The 18,838-nt window shown below is 45.6% G+C and overlaps 3 protein-coding genes across 3 annotated transcripts; 1 reads left to right on the top strand and 2 right to left on the bottom strand.

The window, feature by feature from the left end:
* Positions 1–481: 481 nt before the first annotated feature.
* Positions 482–1,831, top strand: LOC117900637 (aspartic proteinase). The gene has a single exon (XM_034811066.1). It carries the CDS (start codon positions 497–499, stop codon positions 1,682–1,684), a length of 1,188 nt encoding a protein of 395 aa, XP_034666957.1. The 5' UTR covers positions 482–496; the 3' UTR covers positions 1,685–1,831.
* Positions 1,832–1,992: 161 nt separating this feature from the next.
* LOC117900639 (mediator of RNA polymerase II transcription subunit 15) lies at positions 1,993–4,607 on the bottom strand. Its single transcript, XM_034811069.1, has 3 exons — positions 4,335–4,607; positions 3,508–3,596; positions 1,993–3,446 (listed from the first exon to the last, which is right to left on the bottom strand). The coding sequence occupies exons 2-3, from the start codon at positions 3,578–3,580 to the stop codon at positions 2,419–2,421; spliced, it is 1,101 nt and encodes a 366-aa protein (XP_034666960.1). The 5' UTR covers positions 3,581–3,596; positions 4,335–4,607; the 3' UTR covers positions 1,993–2,418.
* Positions 4,608–4,611: 4 nt separating this feature from the next.
* On the bottom strand, positions 4,612–6,396 carry LOC117900638 (secretion-regulating guanine nucleotide exchange factor). The gene is made up of 4 exons (XM_034811068.1): positions 6,061–6,396; positions 5,711–5,962; positions 4,882–5,654; positions 4,612–4,810 (listed from the first exon to the last, which is right to left on the bottom strand). The coding sequence occupies exons 1-4, from the start codon at positions 6,076–6,078 to the stop codon at positions 4,714–4,716; spliced, it is 1,140 nt and encodes a 379-aa protein (XP_034666959.1). The 5' UTR covers positions 6,079–6,396; the 3' UTR covers positions 4,612–4,713.
* Between the last annotated feature and the right edge of the window lie 12,442 nt (positions 6,397–18,838).

The raw sequence follows: 18,838 nt of genomic DNA, 5'->3' as shown, positions 1-18,838 counted from the left end.
ACGCTGAAACTGCAGCCTGCATGTACGAAACGAAGAAGGGGGTGGAAAAGAGAGACGAAAGAACGGTCGCTGCCGTGCGTAAGCTTAAGCAGGTAGCAAATTGCATGTACAGTGGGCAGTGCAAGAATAGAACTATAAAATGGGACGTCTTTACTTTAGGCTGAACAAGTGGTTATGGCTAAGACTCAAAATGCTCTCGAGACTATGCTTTTAATTCAAATAAAGAGTTTATGTATTTTTATATATGTACATAAATATGTATTTTGACATACTAGACACTCCCACCTTCTGGCAATTGTGTTTATCGAGAAACACAAATTCGCATATTCCCCAATAACTCACATAGTCACACACATTATTACGCGCATTTTCGGCACATGCCCGTACTTACGTGTGAATGTTACGTGGAATGGTTTTGGGCTGTCCCTGATAAAGCCTCTGCCGAAAGTTGCTATAAGTACCGCCACGCAGACTGTCAGCTAAGCACAGTTTCAATATGAATCCACGTGTAGCTATCCTGCTCCTCTGTGTGTTTGTTTGTGTCAGCGACGCATTTCACAGAATTGAAATGCAGCGGCACAGGCACCGAAAGCTCCCACATGCCAGACACCTGTGGGCAAGCCGAAAGCACATCCGACGAAAGTTCGGAGTGACAGCAGCAGCAGCGACCACAACAGCAGCACCTCAAAGCAGCAGCAGCAGCACCACCACCAGCGCACCTTCCGAGGCCATCGAACCACTTTTCAATGCTTATGAAACTCAGTTCTACGGACCCTGCCTGGTGGGCAATCAACCCTTCACCTTGCAGTTCGACACGGGCTCCTCGGATCTGTGGATTCCAAACTCCAACTGCACCACCTGCGTCAAGACCTGCGGCAATGCTGTCTTCCAGTCATCCAAATCAAAGTCTTTTGTGGCCAATGGAACCGCCTTCAAAATCACATATGGCATAGGCAAAGTGAGTGGCGTGATAGCGACGGATACGGTGTCCATTGAGCAGATCTCCATCAAGAACCAGGGCTTCGGGCTGGTCAGCCAAACGGACACTTGCAGCAGCTTTGATGGAGTGCTGGGCCTGGCATATCCCGTCGTTTCATCGACAAAGCAAAAGCCTCCATTCTATCAGATGATTGAACAGAAGTTGGTCGATCAACCGATCTTCTCCTTCCACCTGAAGAGCAACACCAGCGATGGTGGTTCGCTGATTCTGGGTGGCTCCAATTCGAGTTTGTATCACGGCTCTTTGACCTACGTGAACGTCACCCAACAGAAATTGTGGAAATTTACAATGGACTACATTGGGTTTCCCTCTCGGAAATGTCGTCGTTGCAACGGTTGCAATGCCATCATGGACTCGGGCACCTCCCTCTTGGTGGGTCCAACTGAGGACATCACGCAGCTGAACAGGAAAATCGGCGCCAAATATAACTCCACCAACGGCCTCTGGGAGGTGCCGTGTGCGAGAATCAAACATCTGCCCGTGCTAGAACTCGGAATCGCTGGCAAGAAGTTTCTGGTGAGGCCACAGGAATATATCATTGCCTATGAGGATAATGTCTGCATCTCGGGCTTCATGGATTTGGCGGGCATCAATTTCTGGATCATCGGAGATGTCTTCTTCAGGGAACATTATTTGTTGTTTGATGTGGAACAAAATAGGATTGGCATTGCGAGAGCCAAGTAGAAAGTGGTACTAAGATTTCTATAAGAAAAATTCGAATGTATATTAAATGTGGAAATTACTTAAAATATTTGTATATTTTGGTTGCTTTGTTGTGTTTCCTTGCATGGCGAATCTTCTAGCCATAACTTGATCATAGCAATGCCAGACTGAATCTCAGATTTTACATTTAAATACATTTATTTTCTTTTAAAAGTCGTAAAATTTGTTGTATTTACAATCGTTTAAAAATATATTTCAAGAACATTATTGACTGCTGTTCCTCTTGTTTGTCTTCACAATTTTGTTAACTTTTGTATTGAGAAATCGGAATGGGGGTGCAAAATGTTTATTTTTGAAATTATAGAAATTTAGTTGCAGAATTCAATCTATTGTATACAATTTTGAGTCTATTGCAAAAGGCACAACAATACGGAATTAACGCTTAAAAGTTGTACAGTTGTGATTATTATTTGTTAGAATCTATTTAAAAGTTTTTAAAAATCTGCCCGCAAAGCTCTTCGATTTATAATTATTTCTTGTATAAAACAGAAGACAATTTCTTCCTGACCATCGCAGACTTTTTCGAATGTTGAGAAATTGTTTTAGCAGTGTAAAGTCTGAAAGTTTGTTGGATTCGACATTCGAGTTTGGTTTGAAATTAAAACATAAAACATATTTTGAATCAAAGATTGTATAAAATATTTCTTGCGAAGTACAGGCAAATTTTTTTGTGTGCCCAGAAAATCGTCTTCTGCTTAGTTGCGACCAGCACCCGAGGAATGATCTTTGGGCGGCGTGCAATGTGCCCCGTTTCCATTATTCCCATAGACGCCACGTGCTGTGAGCTGTTGTTGCTGTTGGAACAGCCTCTGCAGTTGTATTTGACGCAAGTTCACCTGCGTCTGCAGCTCGAGATTGGCATACATCATGGCGGCAGCAGCGAGGGCAGGATTGGACACCTGTTGCTGCTGCTGCTGCTGCTGGAGCAGCTGATTGGCCTGTAGCTGCTGTTGCTGCTGCTGCTGTCGTTGCCGCAATTGATTGGCCGCCTGCTGCTGCTGCTGCTGCTGAGCCCGAAGTTGCTGCTGAGCCTGGAGCTGCTGCTGAGCCTGAAGCTGCTGGCAAAGCTGCGCCATGGATATTTGCGAGGCATTCGGCAATAGCACTCCAGTGTCGACGGGAGTTCCGGCTCCAGCCAGAGCTGTTAGCTCGGCTATGGCTCTAGCCATGATCTCTGGCGAAAATTGATGTGGGGGCAGCGCCTGAGGCATCGGCGGTGCTGGGGATAACATCTGCGGATTCGCATTCGGCAGTGGCAACGGAAAGCCGCCTATGCCGGAAGAGGTGGGTCCCTGAGCAGAACTTACTCCCGAGTAGCCTTGCCCGCCAGTTCCTTCAGCTCCTGCCGCAACCTGATTGCCTTGGAAGACTGCCGAGGCGAGATTGGACTTTGGCTCGAACCCTGGCGGCGGTTTTGTGGGCTGCTCATTCGGGTTCTTGGGGAAGTCCATAAAACAGTCGCCATATAGCGAATAGTTCTCGGCAGCCTTGAAGTACTCTTCGGAGTCACTTTCCGGATCCTTGCTGTTGTCGGAATAGAGAGAGCGCTCCACTTCGCGTATAAATTTCGAGGCAGACTCATTTATATCCTTGGCCTCGGAACTCATTAGGGGTTCACCCACGACATCGGGCAGGGGCTTCTCCGGTGGCTCCCAGACGCCAGCGGTGCCGTCCTGGACAGTTGGCTGCCAGATGCGCTTGCCAACCTCATTCGAAATGTTTGCTATGTAAGAGGTTAAGTCGTGGATTATTATTATTTATCAGTTAACAAGCAAAACACTTACACTCAGTGGCAGCGATCACATCGCTGGCGTCGTCATCCTCCGAATAGTTACGATTTAAGATGTTGTCCGACATATTTTTGGTGGTTTTACTGGAATTTTATTTAAGAATATTTGTCGGCAATTACTATAATTTTATGAAAGCAAAAAACCCCCGCCGCCGCTCGTTGTCTCAAGCCAACTGATTGGAGAAGCTGCGCTGCTGTTTATCTGACTGGCAAAACTTTCAAACGGAAGTAGAAGTAATTCGATGCCAGCAATCGGCATTTGTTTACAGTAAATGTCTATGGGGATCGGTTGCACACATAAACATTTGATTTGTGGGAAAAATGAACACGTGTTAGTGTCTGCACACATGCAGCCACAGGCGTTGAAGTTTCGCCGAATTTTGCTTGTGTTTTGTTGCTGCACGAACTTTACCCCTTCGGGCAGTGCTGCCCAGTCAGAGGATCACACGAACACAGCCAAGCAACTTGCAAGCTGCCTGTGCGTGTATTGGTGAACGAACGCTGGGCAGCACTGATTGCTTTTCATGTATTGGTGAACGAACAGACGCCGCCGACAATTGTCCGCAGACGACTTGAAATGTGACTTATGCAGGTGAGTTTCCACATTTATGAATATTTCCGTGCATTTTGCTGATTTTCCAATTGCACTTTGATGAGTCCCCAATTGAGCTTTGATTATCCCTTTGCACTTCTTGTTCCCTAAGAAATATCCCCAAATTGATCCACACAGTCGCCTGCCGGCATGTGCACTTACCCCCAACTCGCACCTTTTTGAATAAAATATGACATTTTTTGTGGCTGCAAGTGGCTTGCAATATTTACCTTTTTTTGTACAATAAAACTTTAATTTAATTAAAAACAATGCACTTTGTTTACATTAAACAAAAGAGAATTTCGCGGGTGTTCGAATAAATTTTGCTGGACGTTTACGTTCTGAATTTCTAAACTGAAACTAAAGCTGTGCCGGCCGCCAGAGCACTGCAGTGTGACCAGCTCGTGTTGGTGCTATGTTAAAGTGCGAGTTCAATGTAAATGTTAACTGAACATCTTGCAGACAGCTCTGTTAAGTTTGATTTGGTTCGATTTTGTGCAATATTACTCATTTTTTTAACAATTTATTTTAAACAAATTGAAAGCAACAACAACTGGCTTAGATTTTACACTTTTGTACGACACTTTAATTAACATGAATAATATAAAACTAGTTAACAGACGACTCGCAAATGGCATAACAGAAGCCAGAGCCAGCTCCAGCCAACTTCACGGGGCCCGGCAATTCCACCAGCGTAGGGTTGCAACTGCAATTAAATTTGAAATAAAGAAATTTAGATTAAATATCAATCATTAGCTATGGCTTCCTGCAACTTACACATTCTCTGTGCTGTTGTTGCCACAATTTCCGTGCTCGTTCCAGCCCCAGGTGTACACCTCGCCAGCTGTGGTACGCAGGAGTCCATGCTCTGCACCCATGTGCACTCGCGCAGGCGTCTGACCCTCTGGCAGCTGAAGACTCAATGGCTTGGGCACCGCCTGCTGCTCGCTTATCGAACCCGTGCCCAGCTGTCCGTAGCAATTGCGACCCCACATGAGGATCTCATTGTTACGCAGCAGCGCAGCATTGTGTGTCCAGCCGACGGCCAGCTGGCGCACATCCTCCTCGAAGAGAAACGCATTGGACTGCCCGAACTTGTTGTCGCCGAGCGACAGAATTCGCTTGGTGCTGCCGCCCTCTTGGCTGAGGTCCACGCACTTGAGCAGCATGTGATGCTGGCCACTGGAGAGGGCCACGATGCGCAGCTCCTTCGGATTGTGCACCTGGATCTTCATCGTGTTGCAGCGATGCAGCGTGGTGGCCGTAATGTCCAGCTCGATGGGCGGTGGATCCATGACGCGCAGCCGCCCAAACACATAGATCTTGTGGTCCTGCGTGAGCACGGCGCAGTGACGCAACCCAAAGCTGATGGCCACAGCGGGCTCCTCCTTGGGCAGACGCACGGGCAGGGGCCGACGCACGGCCATGAAGCCGCGCTGACAAATGCCCAGCTGCTGGAAGGCATTGGAGCCCCAGACGAAGAGTCGCTTGGTCAGGGTTATGCCGCCAGAGATGTCCCAGCCGCAGCTGACTGTTTCAATGGGAACTTCCTGGAAGAAAAAGAAGATACAACTGGACCTCTGATGGCTGTAAGCCTTTGTCTCACCTCAAAGTACTCTGTGGGAATCATTCGAAACTCATTGTGGCACTCCTCCATCGAATCCAGGCCCAGCTGCCCGCGATTATTCCAGCCGCAGGCGTGCACCCGTCCATTTGTGTCCAGGATGAGGACATGCCCACCGCCGCCGCGTATGCAGCGCACCAGCTGGGGGGCAAAGGAGTGGCGGGTGAGGCGCTGCGGTGTCATGCACAACTCCGATTCAAAGCCAAGGCCGAGCTGGCCGTGAGAGTTGGCGCCCTGCAAACACACAAAAAACGATAGAGGAAATCACTCATTAATTTGCATTTCAAATCGCAGTCACGACGATGTCTCTTTCGGCGTCTCCGTTTTCCTACCCAGGCAAAGACCTCCATTGTGGTGGCCACCAGTTGCTCGCCGCCTCGCGCTGCACTTCCGGTTGCTGTTTCACGCTCTGTCGTTGACGCTGATTTAATGCGCCGCAGTCACGCCAAAAATGTTGTCGGGGGCTCCTCCACTGCACTGCTGCTACGTTCTGGCCAGCGCTGGGACCTGCTTGTCGTCCGGACGCGTTGTTCTGCCTGTGGCTGCTCATGTAAAAGTGAAATAACTTTGATATTGTTGGGGGTTTTTATAATATTTTGGACTTTTGCAGGTGTGCGCACACGGCAAAAAGAAGTTGGAGGGTTTGTTTTGATCTTTCGCACGCGTGTGTGCATCGGTGTGATAAGATATACCGGCTGACCCTGGAGAATATACCAAAATATACCGTCTTATTTTTAGAATATACCTTAAATATACCGATGATAGTCATATTCCTCGATTTTGATATTCTGCTTAATATTACTAGCAAGCTAACACTCTCAGCTTCGAAACTATAATTTTATACGATTGATTAATCAATTCAACACATGTAAGACTATTTTTAAAGATTAGCTTTTATTACTCTGCCGAGAAAATAAGAATCCAACGAAAAAGGTCAACAAAAAATGAGATCATGATCACTTGTGGCTTTTCAACCGGTAGTATGGACACTCTATTTCTCGGTATCAATAATCTGCAAATCTTTCGTAACGATATTTTAACAACAGAGACTGACTTGTTATTTGACTGATTGCAGCCTGAGATTTTAAACATTTCCTGAGTTCTATAATATCCGCTTCCCCAAGGGTAGCAGAAGGTTTACACCGCAGTTGGTATTTGGTTGAATTTGTTGGTATTTTTTGCCTGCAGCTGCACGTTCACTTTGCAGACAGCCTCTGGCAGCATAATCATATGCATAACAGAGCTGTTAACAACAGACAACTGTTGCTGCTGTACGGCTTCGCGCCACTGTAAAAATTTGAATTGAGATCCGATTAAAATGTTATCTTTGCACAACGACCCCCAAAACGGCTATAACTCTTTGGCAAAGGGTAACAGCTCACTTGGTTTAAATGTATGGAAAAAGCGATTATGTAATTCAATGGTTACGCCCCACAATCACGAGAATTGCATGTAAATAAACTGTAATTAAAAGCCAAGCGAAAGTTCAGGGCGAAGGTTGGACTTTTTGCTGTATTAATTAAGTTTTAATTGTCAAACGGGCCAGCCAGCTGGCTAGTTAGCCACAATGTGGGCTTGGCCACGAATTTACAAAGAATTTTACAGCTCCTACAGTGGAACCGGCTGCTGGCGAGCTCCCCTAAGAGGAGGACTCCATCAGATTTACAGGGCAGCTGCCTTTTAATTACCAAGAAATCATGGCGCAAAAGCGCAACTTTGCTAACAGCAGGACATTAGAAAGGCTCCATGTACGGCTAGCATGCAATGGGGAAACTCCCCGCTCCCCGCTCCCTCCCCCTGTTCCTGGCTCCTTGCACACATGAAGAATGCACTCCGGAGCTCCCTCCACATTTGCAATGCAAAACAGGCAGCAGGCAAGGCAAGGCAGTCGCTCGCACTCGCCCCTAAACGCCACAAATGAAAACTGACGATTTTCACTTGATACACGAAACCGTGGCAAAGGCAAAGCATGCCACAAAAGACGGCAGCGCCACATGCAATCGAAGGCGGTCGGAGGCGACGCTTGTCCGCCTGGAAATCTCACTCGAATGGGAATTGGAATCGCAGTCAATTAAATTTCAAAGCGAATTAACATGTTCCCGCATACATGGCAATCACATTTGAATATGGAAATCAATGAGGGGGGAGAACCTGATTGGTAAGTCCCCACAGGCGATCAAGGATTTCTTGGCTATAATTTCATTCCAGGGTACTGCGCAGTCGTTTGCCTTTGCTTCGCTTTTTGTGAGCTTTTTGTGTGTGTCCAGTATGAATTGTTATGCCCTGTGCTTGGCGCGAGTATGATCTAGGGTTATTGCGGCTGCTTTCCTGTGGTCACCTTGCAAAAATATGACGGAAGAGCCCGAAACGTAAAGGCAAGTGCAGAAATTTGAATGAAAAGTGTACTGTGGCAGCTGTGTACACATGCAAAAATTACATAACTGAGCGTAGTAAAATTAAACAATAGTTTTATATTTCAAACCAGAAAAGCTTGCACTTAAAACGCATTAATTAGGCCTTATATGGCAGGTTTTCAAATCTTAACATTTGGCGCTAAAATGTCAGCTGCTAATTAACAGCATTCTGTTAACAGCCTATCGATATTTTAATTACAGTTCAGTGTTGTTAAGTAACAGCGTCTGTGGTAGCAGTAGGCGCCAAAATGTTAAGTTCAAATATGGAATTTCTTCGCTCTTCCCCATTTCAGTACTTTTCTTCCCCGTCTGCCCGTAATAAATGTATTCCAAAATGTATTCTCTCTTCTACCACTTGCATTGGTGTGTGTGCTTGTGTGTTTCCTACTCCTCGCGGCGTAATTTAAGCGCTGGGGGCCACGTGACTCCATTTTCTGCATGTTTTTTGGCGCTTTCTTTACGACCTTTTGTCTGTTGGTTGTCACATTCTTTCTCGTTTTTTGTGGCCGCTGCGTGTTGACTCGGTTCTGTGTCACTTTTCTGCTGTTGTTGTTGTTTTTTTTGTGCCAGCTAAAAGAGACATTTGGTTGCAGCTATTTTCGAAATTAAATCTAATTTGATGTGCAAATTGTGTTGTGTCGCCGCTGCTGTTCGTCGCTTTGTTATTAGCCAGAGCTGGAGCTATTCCGGCACGTTTTCCCAACAGCAGGTCCTTCCAGTTTCCACCCCTGAATTAACTGTTAACGAGTAAATGGCTTACGCTGCCCTTTTTCCTTTTTCCTTTTCCCCTTTACCGTTTTTGCGGTTTCATTTTCATTGCAGGTTGCACTTTGTTTGTTTTCCTTTCGAAGTCTTTTTTGTTGTCCTTCTCTGCGGTTGGCACTTGCTGAGGGCAAGGACAACGCCAAACGTGTGATAAGCCAAAGTGGCGAGTGGGTTGCCAGCGACTGTGCCGATTGGCACTTGCAATTATACCTTTTGCCTTTTAATGTCATTGGCGGGCAAAAGCGATTATCGGGTATAAAGGCACGAGGGGAGGCACAGGCACTCTGCTTTTGTGTCTATGGAAAATCTCCGAAAATTAAGCTGCACTTTGGACGTTCCCAATGCCCGTCCCAGTCACCTTTTGTTGCCCCGCCTGAACTCAACTATCAGCTGGACAAAAGTCATGCCCAACCACTAATCACGACTGCGGCTGCCGCTGTTGTCCAGGATCCGCTCCACCCAAAAATATTCTGCCCAACTGACAGCCACGCGTCCCACCCGTCCAGTAATTTGTGTGGAACTGCAACTGGAACATATTTCTGGCTGCGCCCGCTCACAGAGAGCCTGTCATATTATGAAAATGGAATATTTTGCTGGTGTGGCTGACACTTTAAATGAAATGTGAAAAGCTCTCTGGAACCCCCCGCCCCGCTGCTCGTAGGCGTAATTGCTCAATCAAAAAACGTATGCAATTCCATGGGGTAAATCAACCCAACTGACGCCGCCAAAATACTCGGTAGATTTTGCCCAAAAAGCAGCTGCGGGATAAGGCAAACAGAATGGTGATACAAAGGCATAGAAAGTCGAAGATTCAGATGCACTTGGATAACCTTAAAGAGAGATACTTTGGGATGGGGCACAACCTGTTGTCCAGGTATAAATATTGGCAAGGGAATCCCTGGCTTTTTCTACCACTCTTTCGATACCCCAAATTTATATTCAAATTTCTGTAGCTCCTCCAGCTAAATATATCCAACAAAAATATTTGTTATTTGGCTCAAAATACTCCCTGACTTGCCGCTGAACAAACAGCACCACAAAGTCCAAGTACCCGCAGCAGAAATGTTAAAAAAAATACATTTCATACTTAAACTTTGATACAAAAGATGGTGGCTTCTGGGGTTGTTGGAGCTGATATGGAGGGGGTGTCGAGGTGCGGGTCTAACGGAAGTGTTTGGTGGTTTTTGCGGGGAAAATAGAGAAGCGGCAGCCAGTGTGGGAGATGGAAGGAGGGAGCCAGTGCCAGAGGTGAAAGGAGTCGGTGCTGGAGATGGGGCAAGGCGGGTGTCAGTGTTGGAGCTGGTAACAGGGAGGGGGCAGAAGCGAATGAAAGTGATTGCCACAAGCAACAGCCAAAGACAACAATGCCAAAGTTTGGCTGTGCCAAGGAGTTGGGGGGGAAGGAAGATCTCGGCGATGGTGAAAATCGCTGGCAACAGGGGAGGAGGTGTAGAAGCTGAAGAGCGGCAAGCGGCAAGCGGCAAGCGGAAACGGAAGCGCATTGAGCAAAGTTGCATTTGTTGGCTTTTGTTTCGCCATTTCTCTTGCTCCTCCTCCACCTCCACCACCGCCAGGCAGCCGGCAAAGCAATTTAAGTTAAACAACCGCTCAACATCTACACCCCCGCACTCCCCCCGCTCTCCCTTTGCCACTTGCCACTGTCCTGTGCTGTGGCACTTCCTCTTCCTCCCCTTAGCACAATGTAAATGTCAAATATTTTTCAAAATCCTTCGTTGCACTTGGATTTGTCGGCAAAGCACTTTTCAAAAATTGTTTTTCTCCCCGATTGACGTAAAGTTTTGCTGCTTGCAGGAAAGTTGGTAATATTTTTGGAAGGAAAATAAGGAAGGGAACATTGCAGTTGGAAAATTATTTCGATACACGAAGAAGGGAAATATTGGTTGCAAGATGAAGTTAAACGTAGGATACAATTATTAACACTAGATGGAAATTTTAGTTAAATTAGACACGAAAATGTGGCATACATTTATATTTTTAGCTGACGTTTTCCATTGAAAGGCAGTTCAACACTAAGAGCTTTCGCATATTCAAATCAACTGTTAGGCCGCTGGTTCATGACGTTGTCGCACAGAAGATTCCGATTCGAAGTTGATGAGCGAAAAGAAAGAGCCAAAAACGAGATCAAGGTCAGGCGTGCACTAATGCAAGCGAGAGCGCAAGCAACTGCAAGCGAGAGCGCGACAGATTGAGAGCGAGGCAGATTGAGAGCGCGACAGATCGAGAGAGGAGAGCGATAGCGTAGGAGAAGGCGAAGGAAAGAAAAAAAGACGCGAGAGAACGACTGCATGGCCGTGCATGGGCTGCTGCCGTCCGCGAGCTTATGTTTGTATGTTCGTATATGTATGTACATATGTATGTATGTACATAAGTATATATGCATGCATGCACGGACAATGTGGTACAGTGGGCAGCACAAACCACAAACAATAAGATGGTTTTACTTTGCCGCTGCACTGCACCATCTATGAATCACGTTGGCTAACCCAACACCTACAACTCTGACATTTTCGAACATAACCATCGGATATTAGTTTAGCAATATTATTGGTTAAAGTTCTTATTTTATTATAAGTATTTGCACCAACTGGAACATTTCCATTGTCACCAAGCACTCAAGTGCACCTCTGAGAGCTGACCATGAGCTGACATTTATCTTTGTTTATGTCACGTTCTCCGTGGCCGACAATCCGATTCATCGATTGATTAAATATTAAATATTCAATTTCAATTTAGAGTCAAGACAGAAGCAGCCAAAGCCACCACAGCCACAGCCACAGCAGACAAAGTCAAGCAGCAACTTGGTTCAAGTTTTGTTCGATAATTGAGGCGGGAATCCCCTTTGGGTTCGGTTCGCTTTGGTTCGGGTTTTACTTGGGGGGCTCCCTGGCTCTGGCTCTGGCTCGATAATTATTATGTAAATTGCTTAAAAATTCACCGCAGGTATATGCCCAAAGGATTCACTTAGCTGCAGCAGCAGCAGCAGCAGGAGTCTCTGCAGCCAGCTTCAGCTTCAGCTTTGGTTCCTTCACTTCTAAAATCTCCTCTCTCCTCGCTGGCCCAGACCTCGTCTCGCCGTCATCCTCGCTGCATTAAGCTTGATTGCATTAAGTTTGCTTTCGTCCTGGCAGAAGGTGGCAAAGAGCCGAACTCTTCGAATCGTTTGGGTTGATGCTGCTGCTGGTCCTGTGCTGCTGAAGTCCCCGTAGTCCTTGCCCTGTGCCCAATTTCATTGCGCTTTAATCTATGCACTTTGAATTTCTTAGCGTGCATTCCGTATTAGCCAAATTTTCGCATGCTTCGTTGCATGTCTCTCTCTCTCTCTCTCTCTCTCTCTCCCTCGGTTTTTATTTTACCAAAGACGAAGCACACCAGCCTCAAACTATCGTCGAACAGTGGTCAAAAATGGAAATTATTCTTAGGACATTTGGGTGTCAAATGGCAGTTACTTTAAGGCTACTTTCTGTGTCGAGTTATCGGATATTTTTATATATTAATTAATTTTAATTGTGTTTTATAGCCGCTATTCTCTTTCTTCTTATATAATTAAATTAATTCCCTATCTGATCTAATTTCTGTTAATACTAATCACTTTTCTTCCTCTACCACCCACTGTAAATTCGTCGGAAATCTGTGAATATTCTGCCTTGTTGCGCTTGACAGGATATTGATGACCTGCACCTTCAGTCTGCACCCAACCAAGACGTAGACATCCCCAAGCCCAATCCCCAACCCCAAATCCAACCCCAAGCTTCGCCCCATCATCGCCTTCTCTGTGTCTCTGGCTGCAAAAGCAATTTAATCTTCGGAGATTTTAACACATTTTGCAGCTTGTGCATGCGAGTCACTTCCGTTTCCTATTCGGTTTCCTATTCCTCTGCTCATTGTTGGCACATATTATCTTTGCTGTTGTATTTGTTGCTAACTAATAATTAATTTGTGTGCATTAGCCGAAACCTTGCCCATTATTTCATTGAATTTCTATGAATATTTAATAGCTTTACAATGTGCTAACGTTGAGTGACCTTTGATGTGCCAAGAAGTTGAAGGTTTTGTGTCAGATTTGGGAAGAGCAAATACTGGGAAATTGTCTGGGTAGCTTGAAGCGTTTTAAATCGAAGCTGCTAAGTACGGCCTCAAATCTAGCGATCTACTTTGGTTCTAGGCTCTCGTCAAAGCCTTGAAATAAATTTCAATTACCCAAATGGGTTTCCCCCAAGCAGCTTAAAGTGGTTCTCCCCACTTTCACGTGGGCATGAGCCTGAAACTGTATTTGTATTTGAATCCGTGAATATATTCCTCAATTCTCAGTCCTCAATTTAGCGTCGAGTGCCGCAGCGCAGTTTATGCAAATGAGACGCCGCGCCGCCACCACCGCCGCTGCCGCTGCTGTTGCTCCTGCGGTGCGCTGTCCGTGCAGCAATGTTGCCTGTCTCCTTGTCTCTGCATTGTCCTTGTCTTTGCTTAAATTGCCATCAGCGGCTGCCTTCGGTGGCACTCCTACTTGGCTGAGCCTGGACTAAGTCCGAGGCTCGAGCGACGACTGGCAATGGTCTATTTTCATGCCCAATGGGCAACTAATTATTTGTTAACATAACACGAGTGGCAATTTAAATGCAATTAGAAGCAGGCATGGGTTTGCCCTTATGCCTCATTCCGGATGAACACTGGCTCCTTCTCGGACTCGCCTCATTAGTGGTCGGTTCGAGGTCCTTCGATTGAGTGGACTTTTCAATTGGCAATTTAAATCGCATCAATGGGGGACAGACCCAGTTGGCAAGCAATTTAATGAGCATTTTAGATTTATGAGAGCTTATGAGTGGGGTAAAATCAAAGGATGGCAAAGGAAGTTCTACATGGGGAATTAATTTATCAATTGAGCTGATCAAAGTCGTATCTTCGCAGAAGAAAAGCCATGGAAAATACCCCTCCTTTGAGTCGTACAAAGTCATATTTAAAACCACTTGAATAATGCCAAACGTTCTGCCATAAATTCAACCTGGAACTCCCCTTTGCAGTTCTCCAAATGAATTCAATTTGGAGTCAACAATGCATGACTTTCCGTATGCCAAAACCAATGCCAGTTTGGGAATTTAATTGCAAAGCCTGAAGAGTGACAATCAAAAAATCAAAAAATTATGCCCACAAACCTGCGAGGACTTCAACCATTTTTGTACAAATCCCCACAACAAAAACACTTCATTTCCATCTACCCATTTGCATCTTTGCATTGTCTTTTGCTCTGCCCCCCCAAAAATCTATTTAAAGAAGTTCTTGGAGCCCAAAATTGCATCTGCGTCTCGTCTTGACTTTGCGCCCAGAGCCGACCAAATGCGATTACATGGGCCACAACACAAAAAGTCCAGACTTTTGAGGGCCACAACAGACAGGAGCAGCCACAAAGACAGAACAGTAGCTGAGCATCCACAGAGACTGGACAGACACAGACACACAGCGAACAGATGGGCGTCCTTGCTGGACCAGAGATCAAGCTGGCAAATCTGCAACTGCTCTGCCATCACTCGGTCATCAGGTACGAGGGTATTTGTTGGGCAGATTACACAAATGAAAACTGCAGCAAGGAATTTGACATGCATGATGACAGCAGAGAATGCTTGGAAATAATTGGAATATACATACGAGTAGATATGCAGGAAAACATTGCAACGAGAGGAGCCAGAAATAATGAAAGGGCAATAGTTGGGATTAGTTTTTGCTACTCGGGAGTGTCCTTAGTAATTTTGTGTTGTAAGTTTTTGGTTAAATGTTTTCAAGATTTCGACAAAGTAGCAACAAAGTTTTAGGCATTTTTTTAAGAGTTTTATTTGGTGTGGAAAATGATTATGAGGATTTTAGGAATGGTTTAGAAAATATTGCTAGAAATCCTTTTAAAGGCCAATGATAACTAAAAATGTATTTTGTTATTAAACAATAACTTGCAATGATAGTAAATGATTTCGAAAAGCTATAATATATGTTTAAATCAAAGAAAAGAGCATCTAAAAGTCTTCAGAGCACTCCAATAACCACTCCAAATCGCATGCCAAATTGTAATGCAACTAAGCTTCCACTTTGCCCGACAAAAAATACAAAATAAAACTGGAAAAAGTTAACAAAAAAAAAGTAGAAACAAGAAATAGAGAGCCAAGAGAGAAAGTAACATAAGCTGGACAAATATGTGAGCTCCGGACTGAGGAATCCGGATGAAATGCATGCAAATGAGCTGAATAATGAGGAGTCGTTGCAGCAGTACGGGAAAGAGTGGGATGTGGCTGTGGGTGTGTGCCCAGTCTGCCCGCTGGACAACCCTTTTGTGGCACTAATTTCCTGAGCAGGCCAGCCAGCACTCGGGAAGAACATGGCCCAAAGTGTCAGTAAGTCAACAAGAATGCACTCTGACACCGCCTAAAGGAGTAGCAGGAGGAGTCGGAGTAGCAGTTGGACAGACTGTTGGATGGATGGATGGATGGATGGGTGCCAGAGGACGAAGGCAATGTCCGGCTGCTCTGCTCGACCCTACGTTCAAGTCCACTCGACACTTTGAATGTCATTAAATCGTCCGTCCGGCGTGTCAGTCTCCAACTTGGATCTCTGAACGCTCGACTCTGCTGCTGCTGCTCCTCCTCTGGCCGGACACTCAGTCAATGTCTCACTAACAATCGTCAACAGGCTCAAGCAGCGTAAGGCAACAACCATTGTGGCTGTCCTTGTTCTTGTTGCTGTTGTTGCTCTTGTCACCCTTTCATTGTACCAAGCGAACAGCCAGCCCAGCTTGCCTTTGTTTGGCCTGTATGTTGAATGCATTTTGGGGCCAGAACGTTTGTCAATTTTACGCTTGTCGACTTTGTGAATTGTCCTTTTGGTCCTCTCGCTGCGTGTATTAGTGTTGCATGTAAAACTCGTTCTGCGTGCTGTAATTGTCCTAAGCTGGACACAGGCGCTGAGGTGAAATATGCGAGAAAATCGGTGCGAAACAGGTGACCCCGACACGGTAGCTTGCCTTTGACAAATGGCAGAAGAAAACGATTGCTAAAAAAGTTATCTTGGCACAGTTGGGAGAGGGTTGAATGCAAGAGCCATAAAAGTAATTGCTTTTTTTTGGGAGGTGAACGATTTCTGAGGTTTAAGGGGGTGACCCCGAGGAATAGAATAGAAAATGCAGTTTGGAAAGGCTTTTAAATGCAATTCTGGCTCTAATATTTAGCTATAATGGGAGGCTCTATTCAACTGCAAAACCATCTGCAGAAAGGTGACCCCGACGCGCACTTCCTACTCATAACTTTTCCCTTCCTACGACCATGTTTTCGCTTCGTTGAAGGTTAGCGAGAAAAGCTGTCAGCAAAGTGCAGGGCTGACCTCAAGGCTGGCTTAAAGTGTCGCGGAAAAAAATTGTCGCGTACATCCGTCCACCTGGTGACCCCGATTGGATGCTTGGGTCTCAGCTGACAAATATCCCTAATCGCCATAGTTTGTGTGGCGGCCAATGCCGCTGGCTAAGTGCAAAATGTAGCCCCAGAGGCGACAGTAACATTTAGAAGCTTATTAAATTGCCATTACCTAAGCCGGACATCATCATCAGCGGCGGCAGCGGCGCCCAAGGGCTGTGCATACGAAAGGCCCGGCATTTGCCACTCAAGCGGGGGATTAGCGGCGATGATGACAACAGCTTGACGGCAGGCAGGAAGCAGGCAGCCGGTCCATTAGGGAGCAGGCACAGCGGCAGGTCCTTGCAGCAAGCTGAGCTGAGATGAGATGAGGTGAGGATGGGATACCTGACGAGCTTAGCAGCGACAACAAGCACGCACAGGCGCCTCTCTGCACACAGGCCACACGTGGGGATTTACGAGCGGGCGAACGAGCCAAAAGGTAGCGTGGAACTAAATAAATCCTCACAAAATATTTAACATTTAAATGGCCAAAAATTAACTGAAGCTGGCAGCAGCCACGTGGTTGGAGGTGAGATGAGAACTTGCCGCACGCTACGAGTACGAGTAAATGCGAAATAATCTACACAAAAGCCGAAACGACAGCCAGGACCGACACACACACACAGAGAGAGGGAATGTGCAGTAAAAGTCGGAGCTAGCGACAACAAAAGCCAGGACTCTTGAATGGCTCGTTGGTGGTAGGTAGGTAGGTAGGTCCCTGCCCTTCAGCTCTGAAAATACGACAAAGAGTCCGAAATATATATGGACTAAAGGGCCAAAGCCTTAATCTGCTTTAAATGGCAAAGAGATTTCTGCTTCTGCTTCACCCAAAGCCGCATTCATACGGCAAATATCAAGTGCATCATCATCATCGTCATCAACGAGGAGGCGACAGGACGGGACAGGACAGGACAGCATAGAACAGGACAAGGACGAGGCCAAAACTGCATTAAGTTGCCCCCTGCTTAGAATAGAGCAGCTTGGAAGCCTCAAACTTGACAAAATGCAGTGGAAGAAAATAGAAAAAGAATCAAGAAAATTAAAGGAAAAATATTTTAAAATTTCTAAAAATAAAAGTGCTACAGAAAAAATCTTTAATGAGGTGTACAAAAATGTAAAGACTTCCCAGAGCTCTTCTAGCTTCATGCTCTAAGATATCTGCCAGTGTATTTCCAGCGTCCTTGGCTCCGAAACACAACATCGTTATTATCGCTCTGAGCGCTGTAAAGTACCGAATAATCTACAGGATAATGAGCATGAATGAACGTGAACGTTTTTTCTCTTTTCTTCTTTTTTATATATATATTTTTTGTACAACTTTTGAATGGATATAGCGACTACTGAATGGTGAATAGCAGTAGCACGGAGAGAGAGAGAGGGAGCGACTGATGGAGAGTCAGAAATGGGGAAAAACAGGACAGGGACAGACGCCGCCCTCGAGTGCACTCAAACTAAAGCAAGAAAAATCTGTCGAGTGCTAGCTGCCTGAATGCTTGTTTAGAACAAGTGGAAATAAAAGTATAATAATAATCATCAAGAGAAGGAAAGAACGAGGAGGAACGTTGTGAGACGCGTCTTAAGCCGCGTCACAACTCTTATACCCGGTACTCAGTACTACATCTGCAACTTAGCGGTTATTTGTCAAATTTTACATTTTCTCTTCATCTGTCATCTACATCAACAACACTACTCACGCCAACACGCTCCTTTAGCTCGCCACCCTCCCCTAGAGACACACACTGCAGAGTCAGGGCAGAGTCGCGGCAGAAGATGAGTCAGGGACGTGTCAGGGGAAGAGGCCTCTGCCACTGCGCGAAGCAGAGTGTGAATGAGAGAATGTGTAAAAGCAACAAAAGCTGCTGGACAGGGTGGGTTTAGCCACTGCAACTTAATTTCTTCATTGTGGCCATAATAATGATCCAATCGGATCCCAATTTGGTGATCAGATAGATATGGTCATTCCCTACGGAATGGCGTTTTTAGTTTTCTTTTATCTTTAAAATTGTAGATTTGGGAGGTTTTCGCACTTTTGCGGGGGCGGAAGAGGGCGTGGCTCATTTTTGAAATACACTTGTAACAGTGTGAGCATACAGAAGTCTGGATGCAAAATTTGGTGGCTCTAGCTTTTATGGTCTCTGAGATCCAGGCGCTCAACAAGACGGACGGACAGACGGACAGACGGACAGACGGACAGACAGACATGGCTCAATCGACTGGGCTATTGATGCTGATCAAGAATATATATACTTTATGGGGTCGGAGACGTTTCCTTCTGTGCGTTACATACAACCGTTATGTGCACAAATACAATATACCCTATTTACTCTTCGAGTACCGGGTATAAAAATACCCGTAAGCGATAGCAAATTTCAACGAATAGAGAAGACAAATTTAGTGCAAAAAGGGTTTGAAGGAAGTTAATGAAAGGCAACAAAAGGAGGAGCAGGAATTAAATGGATGCAACTGCTTTCCATAGGAATGATCTG

This window comes from Drosophila subobscura, chromosome U, assembly GCF_008121235.1.
Source record: "Drosophila subobscura isolate 14011-0131.10 chromosome U, UCBerk_Dsub_1.0, whole genome shotgun sequence".
Taxonomy (NCBI): Eukaryota; Metazoa; Arthropoda; class Insecta; order Diptera; family Drosophilidae; genus Drosophila; species Drosophila subobscura.
Note: the sequence above shows the minus strand (reverse complement) of the source record. Positions and strands in the feature narration are given on the sequence as shown.